This window comes from Vigna unguiculata, chromosome 7, assembly GCF_004118075.2.
Source record: "Vigna unguiculata cultivar IT97K-499-35 chromosome 7, ASM411807v1, whole genome shotgun sequence".
Taxonomy (NCBI): Eukaryota; Viridiplantae; Streptophyta; class Magnoliopsida; order Fabales; family Fabaceae; genus Vigna; species Vigna unguiculata.
The window spans coordinates 36,327,623-36,346,521 of record NC_040285.1 but is presented as its reverse complement, the minus strand read 5'-3'; the positions used below and the strand labels follow the sequence as shown (position 1 = coordinate 36,346,521).

The window sequence follows — 18,899 nt, the reverse complement described above, 5'->3', positions numbered from 1 at the left end:
ACATCTTACTATGTTAGGCGATTAAATTCTTGTATCTAACAATTAACTAATGTAAATGATAGTTCATAAAGCCAAAACCAGAGCCAAAACCTTAAATTGAGTGACAAAAGTAATTGACTTTTTTTTTTCCTCTTGGTTTTAAGTGGTATCTAACAAACCAATTATGATGAAATCAACCACATTATTCGCAGAGCACGCTTTGTTGCGTTACTTGGTCCCCGTGAGGTTCCTTACTTTACTTTTTTCCCTCTCTTGATGTTTAATGTGTAAAATTATAGGAAAAACACCTTCTAATATATCTAATATGCGTTTTTGTTGTCATTGAAAATGGTTTACAAACGTGCCAATGATCTAGGCTGCAGAAGACCGAAAGTTCATAAAGCAAACTAAGCATAAAACTTTGTTATTAAACATAGCTAGAGAAAGCAAGTAATAGGACTATTGGCATGGCCAAACTCATCATAGAAAAAGCTCCCTTTAGAGCAATCAATGGATTAGCGTTGCTAGGAGAAGGTGCTGGTCCATTGGAAGCTTGAAATGTTGGAGAGGCCAAAGCTGATGGAGTAGGTGCATCAGCAGAAACCTTGAGCACGTTTATATCAACCTTCTGTCCAGCTTCACAGTGGCCAGGAACGCCGCAGAAGAAGAAGTGGTGGCCGTGAGTGCTTATATCAATGGAGTCATTGCCGGTGGTGAAGGTTGCAATAGGGGATGATGCATTGCATGACTTGTACATGGCATGCGTCACTCGCATCACATTGTGGAATTTGTCATTGTATTCAAATACTACAAATACAAATTACCAACAATTTCAGAATTTCAGTTATGTAGTTATGTTGGTACTAATCATCATAATTAAGTAAAATCCATGCTCTGTAATGATCTTCTTGAGTTGAATGTTTATGAAATGTAGAAATGTAAATGTCTCCGGTGAGGCCAACAATCTCATTGCATGTTTTGTCTTCTCATCCAAAAGAACTTGAGCGGAGTATAAAAGGTTAACGCAAGTTGAAGTGGTGGGTCATGCTGGTTTACAACTATATAGTCATGAAACAGATGTATAATAGGCTTACATACAAATAAAAACAACTAAGAAACGAAAATGTGTACAAGTGTAAAAAAGCAAGAGTTTTTATGTAGGGGCCCTCCCTAAATACATACTTTATTTTCTTAACATTACAAACAGTCATAGAGGTGCAAATGGTGGGATAACAAGTAATTGAAGTTTTCGACACCCAACTCCGCATTGCTAGAAAGAGATACAGTAGCAGTGTATTTTCTTACACATATTTCTATAATGGACTGAAATCTTTAAAATCACAAACTTCTGTTAGTTTCTTCTCTTATTTACTGAGTTTCATGCATGATTTTCCAATTTCAAGGTCACAATTCAAACTGTGTTTGGAGAAGAAAAGAAAGGGTATCCCCTAACTTCAGTATTGTTTGCATTCTTATCATTATTAGAACAGAATGCAGAAGTGTGAGAAGTATGATTTGATCTCCATCTGCTAACAATGAAGAAAAACCAACACAAAAGAACAAACAAAGCATGCAATTGGATTTGAAGGGAAGAAACTTACTGATAGTGTCACCAATTTGGAAGTTCTTGGTAGCAGCCCACTTCTTGTAGTCTATCTTTCCAAGCGTAGTCCAACCAGCAGAGTCCCCAACCTTGTACACAGCTGCATCTGAAACCTGCAGAATTGCCATAACTATGAACAAAGCCACAACTCTCTCTACCAAACCCATGGTTTTGAAGCCCTTGTTTTTTGTGTCTGTTATCGTTGAGGTTGGGGTCTTTATACCCTTTTGACTACTACTAACTGCCATTGAAGGCCTTAGATGTTGGAACTTGAAGAATGGCAAAGTGGATGAACAGGTCCCACTATTTTTCTTTAATTAAATGGTTTGTTATGTTTGATGAAAACTTCATCTCTATTAGTAGTATATGGGAAAGGGAAATGTGGGTCTCAGTAATAAGTGCTCCACTCACTTCTCCTATTTTTCTTTTGGCATCAAAACCAAACTATGATGGAGTAAGTGTGTGGATTCTTCTAACCATGCTAATCTAACCAAGTACTTTTCTTTACGTTTAGTGTTTAGTTATATTGCAAACTCTGAAAACCTTACAACACTTACCATTCATTAGTAGTTACAAACAAGTAGTTCGCGCTTTATTGTTTTAGAAATAGTACATAGAGCGTGTAAAGAGTTTTCATATTATATTCCTTATAAAAAAAAGTCAGGACATAATTTGTATTCCTTAGATGTATATTTTTTTAATCTTTTTTCTCGATTAAATTTGGATATTTTTCAAAAAATATCAATAATTATAAAGAAAAAACTATATCAAAAGATAATGTTTTTTTTTTCATATCTTTAAATTATGTTATATATTCAACTATATTTGTTTATTACGATTCATAATATAATTTGTATATTCAAGAGAATTTATTTATTATTATTTTAATTATATGTAAATATTTGTTCTGTTAGCTATAATACCAGTATTTAACTAATACATGAAAGTCAGCATTAAACATAAATGTCAACATTGAGAAAAACAATGTCAGTGAAAGCACAAATTTGATGTAACTAAAGCTTCATAGACTACTACAAGTAGCTTCTATCATGATTTTACCATCGTTTGTGATTTCTTTAAATTAGCAGAAAACTATGTACATTTATTTGAACTAGATAAATATTCAAAAGGCAATAACATTTTATAATAAATTGGAGAAGGGAGAAACACCAAACTTGCATGCTGAGTCAGGGTAATTTAGATGGTATTTTTACTAGGTAAACTCCTTAAAATCTTAAAATGGTGACAATACAGTAAGTTTGTTTACTCGTTTTCTATTTGCATGGTTAACTCTTTCATTGATGTACCATACTTCAATTTAAATTATTATGCATGTATGATATTTTAATGATATTTATTAGTGAAGTATATTCATGAGTATTTTTAAAATGAAAATAATTTATAATCTTTTATTTTAATAATCTTTAATATATAAAATTTTAATTTTAATTTATATAATAACAAATATGTTTATCACGTATTTAAAATTTTGTAGACTTTTTAATATATATATATATATATATATATATATATATTAACTATAAATTTTATTCTATTATTTTTAAAATAAATATATTGATACATTAGACGTGTGAATATCATATAAGTATATTATATATGTACATCATAGTGCACCAATATATATATATAAACAAACAACATAAATAGCATAATAAAAAATACCCATTTACTAAATTGAAAGTCACATTTGATCAAATTTTGAGTAATAGTATTATAATCGGTAACTAATAATTTGGTGACTGCCATTATAGACTGCAACCACCATATATTGTTTTCTTTTGATGATCTTGTTACTTTGCACATCAGAGAAGCATTAAGCAGGACACTAACTTTATACAACCTCCAACTGAAAGCTACATTATTTTTTGTGTGTATCAAATGACAATTAATAAAAGTAAATTAAACAGCCCAAATAGTTCTTTTCAAATGGAGTTACGTGTCTTGTGATTTCTATTGCTATAAGAAACTCATCACATTCACAGAATTAAATTCTGACTCTAATCACAACCAGAGTCCTACTTTACCTAATATTCGCTACACTGCTTGTCACCAATCATTAACTCCAAATGTGTGGAATTCACAAGTAATATTAATGTAATTAAGGTTTCATACTTTTAGTATTATGCATTCCCTTCACTCTATATTGACCTCGTTGAGGTTGGTATAACCTATTTTAGTGTATTTTTTCCACCAAATGGCTCCATAAAAAACTACTAATTCATTTTTGGTGCTATGTAATAAAATAACATCATGACTCCTCCTACAGATCACCAACCATGCGTCAAAGTTAATGCTTGCTAATAGTTTTACACTACATTTGTCCACTTCTAATTGCATCAGAATTACTGTGACATGTGTCATTCGCTGTTGCAGGAAAGAAAGAAAAAACAGAATAAGCAAAAGACAAATAATATACCAGGACTAGGCTTTTGTTTTTTGAAAATACAAACATAGTACACAGTTATTTGACTTGCATAACAGGACAATTAAGTGGCATTACAGTGTTACAGACACATGGCACTAACAAAGGGGGAGCAATAACATGGTAAGCTGTAAGAACCAAATCTGGCCAAACACATTTGAGAAACCAAACCAAACTATTGCCAGAATTTGTCTAACTAATAACTGAGAAGCAGATTAAATCCCTGAAGAATCTTAGTTCTACTTGGTCAATTGCCAATGACCACTTTCTCTTCTTTAACAGAATCATCTTCAGCAAACCTCTTCCACAGCCAATGGTGCTTCCACACTCTCTCTGTCATGTCTTCAATAGGGACATTTTTTGTCTCCGGGAGCAGGAAAAGCACGAAGGTGGACATGATCAAGACACATCCAGAGAAGAACAAGAAGATTCCAAACTTGAAGAAGCAGAGCATCGAGAGAAAGGCCTGTGCAATGAGAAATGTGCAGAGCAAGTTGACACATACAGCAATACTCTGCCCCGCTGAGCGAGTCTCCAGAGGGAAGATCTCACTCGGGATAAGCCAAGTAAGAGGACCCCATGACCATGCAAATGCGGACACAAAAATGCACACCATAACAACCACCAACACCGCAAAACCCTTTGATAGGTCATCGTAGTGGTCCTTCACCTTTATTCCTATTATAACTGCAATAACAAATTGCGACAAGAACATCTGAACTCCAGCTTCGAATAACAACATTCTCCGACCAAGTCTGTCCACCGAATAGATTGAGACAACAGTGGAAATCACATTAACGCCACCAATAATCACAGTGCAGTAGAGTGAAGCATCTTTTGTGAATCCCAATGTGTTGAACAAAACCGGGGCATAAAACATAATGGCATTGATGCCAGTAAACTGCTGAAAAACCTGTTTCAATTAGGAAATTTCAATTGGTCATACCCATACACCTAAGAATAACATTGATTCAAATATGTAAAAGAGTGAATGTACAATTTTGTCATTTTTACAACAGATTCTAGAGTGAAGGCTATAATTGGTTACTCACCAAGAAAATGTTTTACACACTCCTTGAAAAGGAAAATGAAAACTTGATACAGGTATTCTCATTTTGATTATATTACCGGGACTGAATAATTTTCAATGCACTCTTTTTACATGAAGCATGATGTTTGATGTCTGTAAGACAATACTTCTCTTGAAAATTTAAAATAGATTCTATCTTAGAATTTGATTTTAGAAACTTAAAATCTAAGAGTTCCCAAACAGACATATACATATATATATATACATATATACATATATATATATATATATATATATATATGTTAATTTTGATAATGCCTCACCCAAGTTCCTTTGAGAGGTTTGACAAAAAAAAAATCCCAATCTCCAATGTCCTTTATCAAGTGGGTTATGGTTAGGACAAAGGTGGATTTGACATATTCAAATATTCAAAGATGGAGTCAAGTTGTTTCAGTTGATCCAGATCAAAGGTTGAGACGGGACAACTAGGCCAAGTTGGATAAAAAATCGAGACAAGCCAATTTGGATCGAAGGTCGAAATGGATTAGCCTAGGCCAATGAGTGAGACGAGCCGGAACAAACAATTGAGAAAAATCTAGTCCAGATGACAAAAGAGACGGGGCAACCCAAACAAATGGATGAGACAGGCCAACCTAGACTCACAATTGAGACAAACCAGTATGAACTGACAACTAAGACGGACTAACCCGTGCTGACAGACGAAATGGGCTAGCCCGACACTGAGATGGACAAACATTTCAGATGTTATTACTATTCAATTATACAAGAAAAATCAATATTTGAGCATAAGTCGAAGATGGAGTCAAGCTGTTTCGACTAACCCACACCAAAAGTAAGATTGGACAATTAGGCTAGGTTGGACAAAAAACCGAGACAAACCGGTTTGGACCTAAAGTCAAAATGGACTGTCCTAGACCAATGACTGAAATGAGCTAGAATAAATAATTGAGAAAAGTATGCTCAGAATAATAGAAGAGACGGGTCAGTCCAAACCAATGGATGAGATAGGTCAACCTAAATTCACAATTGAGACAGACCAGTCCGTACTGACAAGTGAGATGGATTGATTTGTGGTGACAGACAAAATAGGCCAACCCGACGAATAAGATGAACAAAGTTTCAGAAGTTGTTACTATTTAATCATACAAGAAAAAACTAAACACACGAAGATGATAAGAAAGTATTTGAGAAGACAGCACTAACATGCAGGGCAATGGAAATGAGGAGTTGAGGTCGGTTCCTGCGCTTGAGGATATTCCTGAAAGGGTGTTTGACCTCTTTAGCCACATTGCATGCATCAACAAGCTCCAAGAACTCAGCCTCAATGTTGTCGATGCCACGAATCTTTCTCAACACAGTTTTTCCTTCTTCCAAGTGACCACGCTCAATGAGACTGTTTGGGGTGTCCACCACCACCAAAGCCCCCAAGCTCAGAAACAATGCTGGCAAACCTCCCAAACCCAGAGATAACCTCCAACCCCAACCACCTTTGATTCTGCTCTTTCTCAACCATAGTCACCATCACCCAACAATAAATAACATCAAGAAAAAAATGATCACAAATACTTTATCAGGCAGAACAAAATTCAACTAACAACAAATTTTACTAAAATAAATTTTTGATATCGTGGTAAAAAGTTTACTTTAAACCTATATCAATTTTATAAAACTAGAATATAACGTGAGATATTCGACCATTTGTTATCTCTGAAAAGATTTTCAACACCATAATTTTGTAGTTTCATCATTCAATCCTAATTACATGAGTTATTAGCATTAAATAATCGAAAGCTTATTTACCCAGATAGTTGTAATCTTAGCTAAAGATATTTTTATTGAAGAAAATCTTTGTATGAATCTTTATACTATACAGCTTTAAATGTTTCTTGATTTAAAATTGTTAAATACTAATTTTTAATATTTTCATAATAAAATATATTTAATATTTTACTAATTTCTAGGCCAGTGCAAATTTTCACACTAAGGAAGCAAGCAAGCAGGCCTTTCCGAAACCAAGAGTTGTGGAAAAGAACATAGAGGCCATTGCTTTGCTTGAGAAGCTTCTTCTTTGAAGCATTTATGAAGGTCCAAAACCCTAATCAGAGTGGGGAAGCATGTGGTTGACTTTTGGGTATGCGAGAGAAAGTAATATAAATGGTACATTGTGCTGATTTTCTATGCACCAGAATCTCTTTGGAGAACAACTCCAATTAAACCCTGAAATGATGGAATTGGAAAAATGAGCACAGAAGAAACTTACTTGTTGGTGGCATAGTTGACAAGGTTGGCAAAGAGAATGCCAAGGGTGATATTCAGCTGGAACAGTATATTCAGTGCTCCTCGCATTCTTGAAGGTGCCATCTCTGAAAGGAAAACTGGCACGGCCTGACATCATCAAAACTTGAAGGAGTTACAAGAGTGCCAACAAACCCTTTATACAGTTCTTGCTTTTAATTACTATAAACTTCACTTAAATTTAAGCATGCTGATTCATATCATTGTGGGGACATTCATGTCTGCTACATCATGCATTTTTTTTTAATATTTCTTTTATGTCGGCCACCTTCTGTATATGTGGTTACTAAAATACACTTACACACCTAGTAAAAACTACAGAACCTATTTTTGTCTTTAATGAGGGACACGATTTATATGCCAATATCTCACGTCAGCTTTACTCATAAAATAACGAGTTTCTATTCTTTATTGGTTTTTTAATGTTGTTTTTCTGTGTTTTCAACATATACACCGATAATTATTAATTTTAAAAATTTTAAATATATTAAAATTATTTCTAAATATCAAAATAGTACATTTTTAATATAAAAAAGTATAAAAAAACTCAGGAAAGAAACTGAAGTCTAAAATAACAATCATATTTCTTTTACGTTAAGATATGCTAATAATGTTTAATTTTAGTTAATGTGGACTTACTTTGAAATTTTGATTTCGATTTTAAAATTATTTTTAAGGACCAGTTTAATTATATGTTAAAGCTCTTTTAATGAGCCTCAGTATAATATTTAAATACTCTTGTATCATTTTCAAAATTCAAGAAAACATCAGTTATTCTTTTTTTTTGCTTTAAATATGGTTTTATCTTTCAACTAATTAACTTATAAATATCTTACTGAAATAAAAAAGTATAACGTTTCGTAACATCTTTTACATGTTATTATTATTTAAAATAAGTGTGAAAGTCAATATCAACATAAATAACAGCCACACATCCCGAGGTACGCTCATTAACTTGTTTTAAATATAAGTGTTACCATTCATTTTTCTAAAATACTTATATTGAATTAATTTTAGAAGCATACACGTATATGATAAAGACGTATACTTGTGTCAGTGTATGATTTTAAAGTTCACAGGAAAATGAAACCATAGCTCTGTTCAATAAACTATAGACAACAACCTGAACCAAAACCAATTATCCTACACATGGGATACCATGATTCATGATGTATCAATTGGACAGATATTATCCCATACGAACAATTTTTCCTCAACTTCTTTTTTTAGATTGTAAATAAAGATTTCCTATTTATAAGAATATTTCAATTATTTCACACACTTTTTAATCAAATTAGTTAATTATTTAAAAAATTATATTATTATTATTATTATTATTATAAAAATGTCCTTATTATATTTAAAGTTTAAACAGTTAAATACGATATTAAGTACTTGTACTTTAAATCTTAGTAAAGTTTACATTATTTATTTCATTAATTATTTTCTATTAAAACATGTAATTCACTGAGAATATTTCGAAAAGAAAAAAAGGATGCATCATTCTACTACAAATAAGTCTTGTGAGAAGAGAAAATAAATTTTTGGCAATGGTCTTAAATCCTTGACTCTCTCTTTTGGTCAAGTCAATACATGGAACATAGGTAGAGAAATTATTACAATAAATCTATTCAGAATTTTTATTCTTTAAATTATACTCTCTTATTATTGACTAAACTTTTGAATGAGTCATCAAACTATTAAGGACCAAAACTTTGAATTACTTTAATTTAATAACCAATTTTAAAAAAATTTAAAGAACATTAATTCGATCTATACATATAGTTTCTGTAGATTGAAATTGTTTAGTTTGTGAAATTATTGAAGCAAATGAACCTGGTTAGCAAAACCAACTCCAGAGCCGAGTAAGAGCCTGCCAACGATGAGCATGGGGAGGTTCTGAGCCGCAGCATTGAAGGCAACTCCAGCAATGAAGATGAAACCTGCAATGAGCATGGTGGCTCTTCTTCCCTGCTTCCGAGTTATGTGTGAGGCCAAAAATGTAGCAGTTAAACCCGCAAGGTACAAACACGATGTGAATAGTTGCAACTTTTGATTGTCGTATTTGCAGTAGTTGCTCTCCAACTCTTTCTCTTCCACTGTCCTTATGTACACCTCCGGAAAAAACTCTTTCAGGAATGCTCCCATGGATGTCACACCACCTGATTCAACTCACCATAACTCAAATATCTTCATCTACTACAAAATCAAAATTTCTAATGACAAGATTATTACCTGAAACACCAACGTCGTATCCAAACATAAGACCTCCGGTAGCAGCCATTATGCAGGAAAGGATGACGATTGGAGTTATCTTTGCCTCAAAATCATTGCCACTTGCTGTGAAGCCTCCACCAGTCATACTTTATTTCAGATAATTAAGAAACCCACACACATGCACAAGAGAGTGAGAGTGAAGAACAATGTTTCTACTTTCACTTGCATGCCTTTACACTTTGATTTATATTTATATAACCATTGAGAAAGAGTTTCACTTTGCCTTTTCTTTCTTTAATTTTTTATCCACACCCCATAGACAGATTTCCGTGATTTTTTTCGGAATGATATCATAGGCTTCCAAATATAGTATACTCTCTTTAATCCACTGTGGGTTATACTGTATTCGCTAGTTTTTGGAATTCACTCTTATATAGAAAACACCGAATAAACTTAATAGTTGATAAAAAAGATCAGCAATTAATATAATCTCATTTTGACAAAGCATAAAAGTTGTTATTTTTTATCATTTGGAGAGTATTTTCTTCACCGAAAAAAAATAACAAAAGAAAATTCTTATATATTTTATATAATATAAATAGAATTTTGATAATTACTTGAAAATGCTAACATAATTTAATTTGAAAAAATTTACCAACAAATTAGATTTTTCAAAACACTATTAAAAATTTTCATATTACATAAATTTTTTTTGTTGTAAATTTGTTAAAAAAATTTGTAAGAAAAAACTTTTTTCTGTTATTTTTTCTATAAAATTATACAATTCGTAAGTATTTCCTATAAAATTTGTTACAACAAATATTTTATACAAAATATTTTATAAAAAAATTGACAGCAATTTTTTATAATTTTTTTTTATAACAAAATTTATAAGTATTTTCTATAAAAAAAATTCAAAACAAAATTTAAAGTAAATACAATTTTTTAAAAAATTTAAAGTAAATACAATTTTTTTAAAAATTGAAAGTAAATATAAATTTTTTTTAGCAGGGATTAAGTCATTACAAAAAAGTGATATAAATGGACAAAAACATACAATATTTCATTAGTCATGATATGTTGTAAGTGTACATGAGTTGTAGTTGTAGGGATGTTCCACATGAGACTTTACGGTTTGATCATCAAATTTATATAAAAAGATAATTACATAAAACTATCCATGTCGCTTAACTTCTACATGAAAAGGTAATAATATAGTGGTTTACTTATTATTTTTTTTTTTTACTTTCAAATTATACTATTTATTTTTCTCATTCTTTATTTGAAATTCAAAAGTCATTCTCCACTTTATGAAACATTCTTTTAACTTTTGAAGTATTTGTCAGCTTTCATTGGATGTATTTCAATTTTTTTTTAAATATCTTTGTACAAGCTTATATCTTGCATTTTTTTAACATTATTTCAAGTTATTAAACTTCAAATATCATTTTCTTTTTCAATATGATATCTCAAATAATTTTGTTTAAAAGTTTTATTACAAAGCTTTACTGTCTTATGGGATAAATGTTTAGTTAAATTTTGAGTTCAGAGATATTTAAATACTATAACTTCTGAAAACCTTTTTATATATAATACATTTCAATTATTCTATTTATTATGTATTGGACATTTAACATATATTTAAGGCTTAAATACAATTTTTTTCCTCATTTTCGTAATGTTTGTTGCGGATGGTCATCATTTTAACGGAATGTTTAAAATAGTCATCATTTTAATCAAATGTTTAAAATAGTCCTCATTTTCGCAATTCGTGTTTTATTTTGTCTTTTTCTGTAGCGCTGTTTAAATCATTAACGGAGCATTGTACAGGTGGTACGGTTTGTATTAGGGTGTGTTACGTGTACTGTACATGTGGCTAATTAACGTTAATTTTTCAATTTAGAGAAAATTTTGCAATTAGGGAAATTTCTTCATCTTCGTCTTTCTTGAGCTCGGATTTGTAGAGGAAGCAGCTAATACTTGTCATTTCATCATTGGATTGCAGTTACACTCTTCATTTCAATTTTTCAGTTAATCATCATTAGGTGAGTGAGTTTAGAGTTTTCTGGGTTGTGTTTGCTCGTGAGTTAAGGTTTTCGTAATTTTATTGTGGGATTTGTTTGTAGGTGGGGTTCAGTGGGGTATTACTTTACCGCACCACACTCTAATACAAACTGTGTTACATGTACAATACTCCGTTAATGATTTAAACGGTGTTACATAAAAGGACCAAATAAAACACAAATTGCGAAAATGAGGACAATTTTAAACATTCGGTAAAAATGAGGACCATTTAAAATATTATGTCAATGTGAGAACCATCCGCAACAAACACTAAAAAATGAGAACCAAACAAGTATTTAAGCCTATATTTAAAGATCATAATTATTTTTCTTAATTATAATTCACTAATTTCTTATATCAACCTTTAACTTAAGAATTAAATATTTCAAAATATCATCAAATCAATTTAGATTCAAGACAGTGTCATTTATTAAATTTTAGATACATCTCATCAATCAATCTAGATTCAATCCAATGTCAACTATAAAATTTTAGTAACATCATTTTTTTTTATGAAAAGTAAAATCATATCATGAGAGATTTTAAGCAAATCAACAATAAAACATGTAATTCAAATGCACATAGTCTACATGACCTATCAAGGATCTTAAGTAAATCGGGAAAAGTTATAAAAAGAAAAAGCAGTGAGTTCAAATATAAAAGTAAAGAAGAAAATAAATTTGCAATTTAAGAAAAATACTTATCTTTTTTTTTTTTAATTGAAAAGGGTGCACAGTGCACTTGCACAGCCTCACCCACCAACATAATTTATTCAACATAACTTTTCTACATGCTCAAAGATATATTCATTATCGAAATTAAAATTTCAACATGGTGTATAAGAAAATCTCAACAATGTTTTCGTTTTGTAGCGGATGATTTGGCAAATCAATTACATTTTAAAGAAGTATAAATATGAAATAAAATGAGAAATATTATGTTGGAAAAAAAAGGGTGTAGTTATGGTGTGAGAATGAGTGATAGTTAAGTAAAGGAGAAAATTGTAATCGTTAATCTATTAAATAAAGTTTTTTTACATGATTTGACAACCATTTTGACCATTTTTATAAATATAAAATAGTCTTAATAAAACTTAATTTTTATACTTTTAAAAAAAAGAGAACTTTTAAAAGAGAAAATGAATAATAATAAAAAATAATATCAAATGATAGTAAAAATTATATGGTATCAAAATACCAGTATCCTAATTTATTATCATGCTAAATCAAGATTTATACATCGTTTTGCATTTATATTTTTCATATAAGAGAAATAGAAAAAAGAAAATGGATCCTTAGCTCCAAAAGAATATGTGGAGGGCCATGAAAGATGCATGCATGAGGTTGAATGTAAAGGGAAGATGATTCATGTATTTATAAAACTTAGATATTGGTTGGACATCACGATTGGTCACTGCCCTGTTATTATTATTCAATTCTGAAATGTGATGAAGAAGAAAATTTAAGATATTGGAATGAACAGTTTATAAGCAAAAAATAAATTTATTCAATATTCAAATACATTGTTCACAAGAAGAGAATCTTGTTGATGATTGGCACACACCTTTTTCCCGCAATGTAGCTTACGTTTAGATAATGCTTCATACTTTTATTGGATTCCATATTTCATCTCTTTTATAACATTTTATTTTCTTTCGTTCATAAAAGGTTAGATCGAGTAGTTGGAGCCTTGTCTCTGTTTAGAATCAAAATTTAACACAAAAATATATAGGAAGTTGTCGTCATCAAACCAAATATGAAGTTTGCTGGACTCAATTCATGTATTGAATTGTTAGAATGACGTATAAAAGTTTATGATACTCTATTTCAAAAAATTAGGTTTAAATGAATAATTTTATATGATATATTTTTGACATTTATTTGTATAAATAATTTTATATACATCAGATAAAAAACAGAAAAGAAAAACATCTATATATACATCAATAGGATGGTAATTTTTAAAGTATATTGATTTTAAACGATGTTTTAAAAATAGATATTTTTTATCATTACACAACAAGTTTCAACTCTTATAAAGACTATAAATAAATCCGGCTTCGTCGATATTATTTGAATTCGTTCTTTCCTTTAGAGAAAATTCCTGTATTGGTTGGGTATAGATATAATGAGTATGGAGAATACTCACTTTTTTTAATTAGGGATGAAGATGTATATATTTATCCCGTCTCCATCTTCGCCCTATTCGTTAAAATAATTTGTATTATTTTTCAACCATTTGACTTGGCATTTGAAAAGTTTTCTTATATTTCTAAATTATTTTTTATCTTATCATACCCTTAAATATATATTTATTTTCTTTTGTGTGATTTTATTTAATTGTTTCTATTTTATCATTTTTCTAATATTTTTATTTGTTGTTTACTTTTATCATGAAGAATATTGTTTTCATATTTTTCATATAATTATTTTTATTTTTAACTCATTATCATACATGTAATTTTATCACTATAATTATATAAATAAATTTTATTTACTATGATATAATAATTTAATGTAATTATCATAAATATTTTTTATCATTATCCAACATATATTGAAGTTCAGAAAATAAAAGATGTGTGACTCATGTTGCTTTCCTTTTTAAAGAAGTTAGGTTATGTAAGAACTCTATCCCAAAGTGATAATAAAGATACATGCATGTTTGTAGACTAAAATAAATTTTAATATTAAATTCTTCAATAACAACACATTCTAAAATTAAATTTTGTTTTTTTATGTGAAATTATGATAAAATTTTTAATATGTTAAGAATTTTTTTCTTTTTATATAGAGTTCAAATGATTTTTGTAAAAAAATATTAGATTTTTTCATAATATGTAATATTTTTATTATATATGGATGTGATTTTATTATAAATTTGGTGTGATTTCTCATATTTTTTATTTCTTTCTTTTTTTCTCTTGTTTCTTTGTTAATAAAATCTTTTTAAAAAAATATTATTAATTCAAACCATACTGATGGAGATGTTAACATACATGCTCTGTAAGTTCTTCCTTTTATAATAAAAGATATAAGTAAGTATAAAATAACTATTTATTCAAAATTTTGTTATTATTGATCTTATTCAAGTAAATACGAAGATAGATGGATTGCTTTCTCCGGTGTAAATGAGGCATATGTGAATTAAAATTGGACCTTGTGGGTTTAGGCATCTAAACTATTTTATTATACAATTGGGCTCTACTCTAAGGAATACAATATTATTGGATGTCAGGAATTATGTGAGTTGTATATTTCATCTCATAATTATTACTAAATCTTAGTATTCATCTTTTTTGTTAGAACCCCTTTAAGTCTTGAAAGACTTATATTAAATCCCAAAAATAGTACTTTTTTTTAGATATTTACAAGTAAAATAAGTGAAAGTTTTTAAGTGATTCATCTAAACAAACCTATTTCGAATCATCAGTTTGATAAATTTAACATATGATTAGGGTAAGTCTTTAGATATAGAAACTTAACCCCTAGTTAATTATAATGAATTTGTTTTTAGAAATACTTCAAAACATATAATATTATACAAGGTTTTTACTCAGTATGTGGTTCAAGGATATTACATATATTCGATCGCATTTATTTGATATCCAGTAGTTCATAATAAAACATAAAATATATTTAAGAAAAACACTTAATGGATGCTAAAATTCAAAACTAAAAAATATCAGCGCACAAATATTTTTTTTTTTAAATATTCATTACTAAAAAAATTTAAAATATAAAAATAATAACCATTTTTTGAATAAAAATAATTGACTTAGTCTTATAATTTTTTTTAATAAAAAATAATAGACAGAAAAACAGTGTTGTTTGTTTTGAAAAGATAAAGTAATTTTTTTAAGTTACATTATTTTCCTTTATTTAATTAATTAGAAATAATCGTCTTATAATAAGGAATGTTAGCCTTTTTTTTTTAAATAATTAACTCATAAACTCAACTATAGTACAAAGTCAATTTTGTAAGTAAGAAGTTTTTTCTTTTCATAGTTTTTCTTCACTATACAGTTGTGATAACTCCTCTATTTTTCATTTAATTTTGATTCTCTCAGTCTTGACTTAGGTTATGGCATGTTAAAACTATTGGTGTGCTTGTGTATATATAATAGGTGTGTGCGTGTGTGTATATATGTTAATTATGGCCCTGGAATCAATCTTCCATAAAACTCTTCCAGAACCAATGGTTTCTCCAAACTTTGTCTGTCATCTCTTCAATGGGTATATTCTTGGTCTCTGGAACTAGAAAGAGTGTGAATAATGACATGAGAAGCACCCAAGCCGAGAAGAAGAAGAAGATGCCGAACTTGAAGTGGCACATCATGGACAAGAAACCCTGTGCAATGATGAATGTGAAGAGCATATTCACAAACACTGTCACACTTTGCCCTGCCGATCTAGCCTCTAGGGGGAACGTTTCACTAGGAATCAGCCATCCGAGTGGACCCCAAGACCATGCAAAAGATGACACAAATGTGCACACCATCACCACCACCAACACCCCAAGCCCTTCGTTCAAGCTATCTGAGAAATCTTGGACCTTCAACCCTAGCACTATCCCAATCACCACCTGAGACACAAACATTTGCACACATGCTTCCAACAACAATACCCTCCGACCAACTTTGTCCACCAAGTACACAGACACTAAGGTCGACAACACATTCACGGCTCCTGTGATCACTGCTGAGTACAGGGAAGCCCCACTTTTAAAGCCCAAGGTGCTGAACAACACTGGAGCATAGAACATGATCGCATTGATGCCCGTGAATTGTTGGAACACCTACACACAACAAATATATGTTAAATGCAAAAGTCAAAATATGAATTAATTAACAAACCATATGAAAGTATAGTAGTGTAGGACTCTTTGAGGCATTTAAACATATAAGTTAGGTGTGTGACCTGCAACATAACGGCAATGATCAATGGGGGACGGTTGTGACGCTTGATGAGGCTCTTCAAAGGATTCTTGACCGTTTTAGCCACTCTACTGGCTTTAAGGATCTCCTGAAACTCTGGCTCAACAGTTTCCACACCACGAATCTTCTTCAGCACAGCCTTCCCTTCATCCTCCAAACCCCTCTCAATAAGACTGTTGGGAGTGTCATGCACCAGCAGGGACCCAATCGTTAGCATCAGTGCTGGAACCCCTGCCAAAGCCAACGATATCCTCCACCCATACCCGCCTTTAATCCTGCATTTCCCAGTTAAATACATTAATCAATCCCTGCGCCTGCAAATTAAGATCAGTAATAAGGATCATTGAAGTTACTGTGCAGTAAAGTAGTTGACAATGTTTGCTACGAGAATCCCAATGGTGATATCAAGCTGGAACAAGATGTTAAGCGCTCCACGGATTCTTGTGGGGGCAATCTCAGAAAGAAACACCGGCACTGCCTGTTGTGAAAATCAAAATCAGTGAAGAATCAGCAACATTACTATACTCGAAAAACACTTGCATCGCACGAAAAGGAATGCATATTAAGGACCTGATTGGCGAAACCAACACCACAACCAAGCAATAGCCTCCCAAATATTAGCAGCAGCAAGGTATTTGCTACAGAGTTGAAGACAGTTCCAACAATAAAGAAAAGCCCAGCAATCAACATAGTGCGTTTGCGGCCTAGCTTTCTGGTGACACTGGAGGCAAACAAAGTAGCTACCAATGCAGCAAGGTAGAGAGAGGATGTGAACAGTTGAAGACTTTGATTGTCATATTTGCAGTAGTTACTGTCCACTCCATGCTCCTGTATCCTTTTGTATACCTCCGGAAAAAAATGTTCTAGAAAGCTAGGCATGGATGTCACACCACCTGCATTCATATGCATTTCACAAACCATTTTCAAATCAAAAACTACAACAATAACTCTGCATTACTAACCAACCACTATGTATGTACCATGCGTACCTGAAATTCCAATGTCATAACCAAACATCAAACCACCGGTAGCAGCCATAATGCAGGATATTACGACAGCATACGTGATCTTTGCCTCAAATTGGACATCTCCTGAACCCGATGCAAACCCTCCCCCAGCCATGATAATTAACTATCCAATGGAACAGATAATTTTTAATGGATTTTCTTGGTTTGTGTATGGGTGTATATATATATGTATGTATGTCAGAATGTAGCTACCTAGGTTCTATCTATGGCCTCTCTGTTTTTTGCGGGCTTTACGGAAATTTTATTAACCACGTTTCAAATTAAGCACTTTACAGCATAAACATTTATTGCACAACACATACATGATGGATACAGGTCGATCAAACACCATCATATCTTTTACAATATATCTTTTAACAGGCACTGTAAAAGGAATAAAATAATAATGCTCCCGAACTAATTTTTCTAAACTTGTCAGAATGTACAAATAAAAGAACAACTACCAAATATATCACAAAAATAGAGAACAAAAACTAAGAAATACAACGATTTTGAAGTGGAAATCCCTTGATAGAGATGAAGTTCACCCCCAACTAGAAAAAAAAAAAGTTAGATTATGATGAATTAGCAGAGTCTTTAACAAGTACTCCACTCAAAACACCAATACTTCCCAATGACAAACAATAGAATAAAAAAATACTAAAAAATTAAGCTGTTGCTGTGCAAAACTTGTCTTGCTCTCCAAAATTTCTAACACCAGAATATTTTTCATTTATGTCCACCGTTAATTAAAAATACAGTATTAAATATTAAGAAAAAAAATAAAAAGTACTTGATTTGAAATTATATCGAAATAAACATATGATATTAATATCATGAATTGTAAACTTCTTTTTATGTAATATCATTATTTTGGTCCACTAAGCTAAACATATTTATAAATGCCTTTCAGGAATTTAAAACACAAAATAGAGTAAATTAAAATATATTGACTATTTGTTAACAATTGTTAATTATAAAATTTTGAAGGAATCGTTTCAAATTATTAACTTTCAACCAAAAAATTTAATTAATTTTATTTCCTATATTTATGACGTTTTATGCAGTGTTTCCGTTTTTTGAAAAAAAAAATATAAAAAACCTGTTATAAAATATTATTATATATATGAAAATAACGGACTGGTTTTAACAAGGAAGTATAAAAATAGTGTGATTACAATCAATTACTAAAAGAAAATGACAAAAGAAAAAAGAACAAAAGTTTTATATATTTACTCAATATCAAAATTTATTATATTTTTTTCTAAAATAAAGTATAAAAAATACTATTAAATCACAAATAA

General features: G+C 30.7%; 3 protein-coding genes across 3 annotated transcripts; all 3 read right to left on the bottom strand.

Annotated features, from left to right (window-relative positions):
• Positions 1-352: 352 nt before the first annotated feature.
• On the bottom strand, positions 353-1,912 carry LOC114191565 (mavicyanin-like). Its single transcript, XM_028080807.1, has 2 exons — positions 1,581-1,912; positions 353-786 (listed from the first exon to the last, which is right to left on the bottom strand). Exons 1-2 carry the CDS (start codon positions 1,828-1,830, stop codon positions 407-409), a joined length of 630 nt encoding a protein of 209 aa, XP_027936608.1. The 5' UTR covers positions 1,831-1,912; the 3' UTR covers positions 353-406.
• A 2,103-nt stretch (positions 1,913-4,015) lies between these two features.
• Positions 4,016-9,741, bottom strand: LOC114190604 (sugar transport protein 13-like). The gene is made up of 5 exons (XM_028079556.1): positions 9,607-9,741; positions 9,208-9,533; positions 7,337-7,461; positions 6,280-6,571; positions 4,016-4,938 (listed from the first exon to the last, which is right to left on the bottom strand). The coding sequence occupies exons 1-5, from the start codon at positions 9,731-9,733 to the stop codon at positions 4,273-4,275; spliced, it is 1,536 nt and encodes a 511-aa protein (XP_027935357.1). The 5' UTR covers positions 9,734-9,741; the 3' UTR covers positions 4,016-4,272.
• A 5,961-nt stretch (positions 9,742-15,702) lies between these two features.
• On the bottom strand, positions 15,703-17,710 carry LOC114192825 (sugar transport protein 13-like). Its single transcript, XM_028082649.1, has 5 exons — positions 17,578-17,710; positions 17,159-17,481; positions 16,942-17,066; positions 16,572-16,863; positions 15,703-16,449 (listed from the first exon to the last, which is right to left on the bottom strand). Exons 1-5 carry the CDS (start codon positions 17,708-17,710, stop codon positions 15,820-15,822), a joined length of 1,503 nt encoding a protein of 500 aa, XP_027938450.1. The 3' UTR covers positions 15,703-15,819.
• Positions 17,711-18,899: the final 1,189 nt, after the last annotated feature.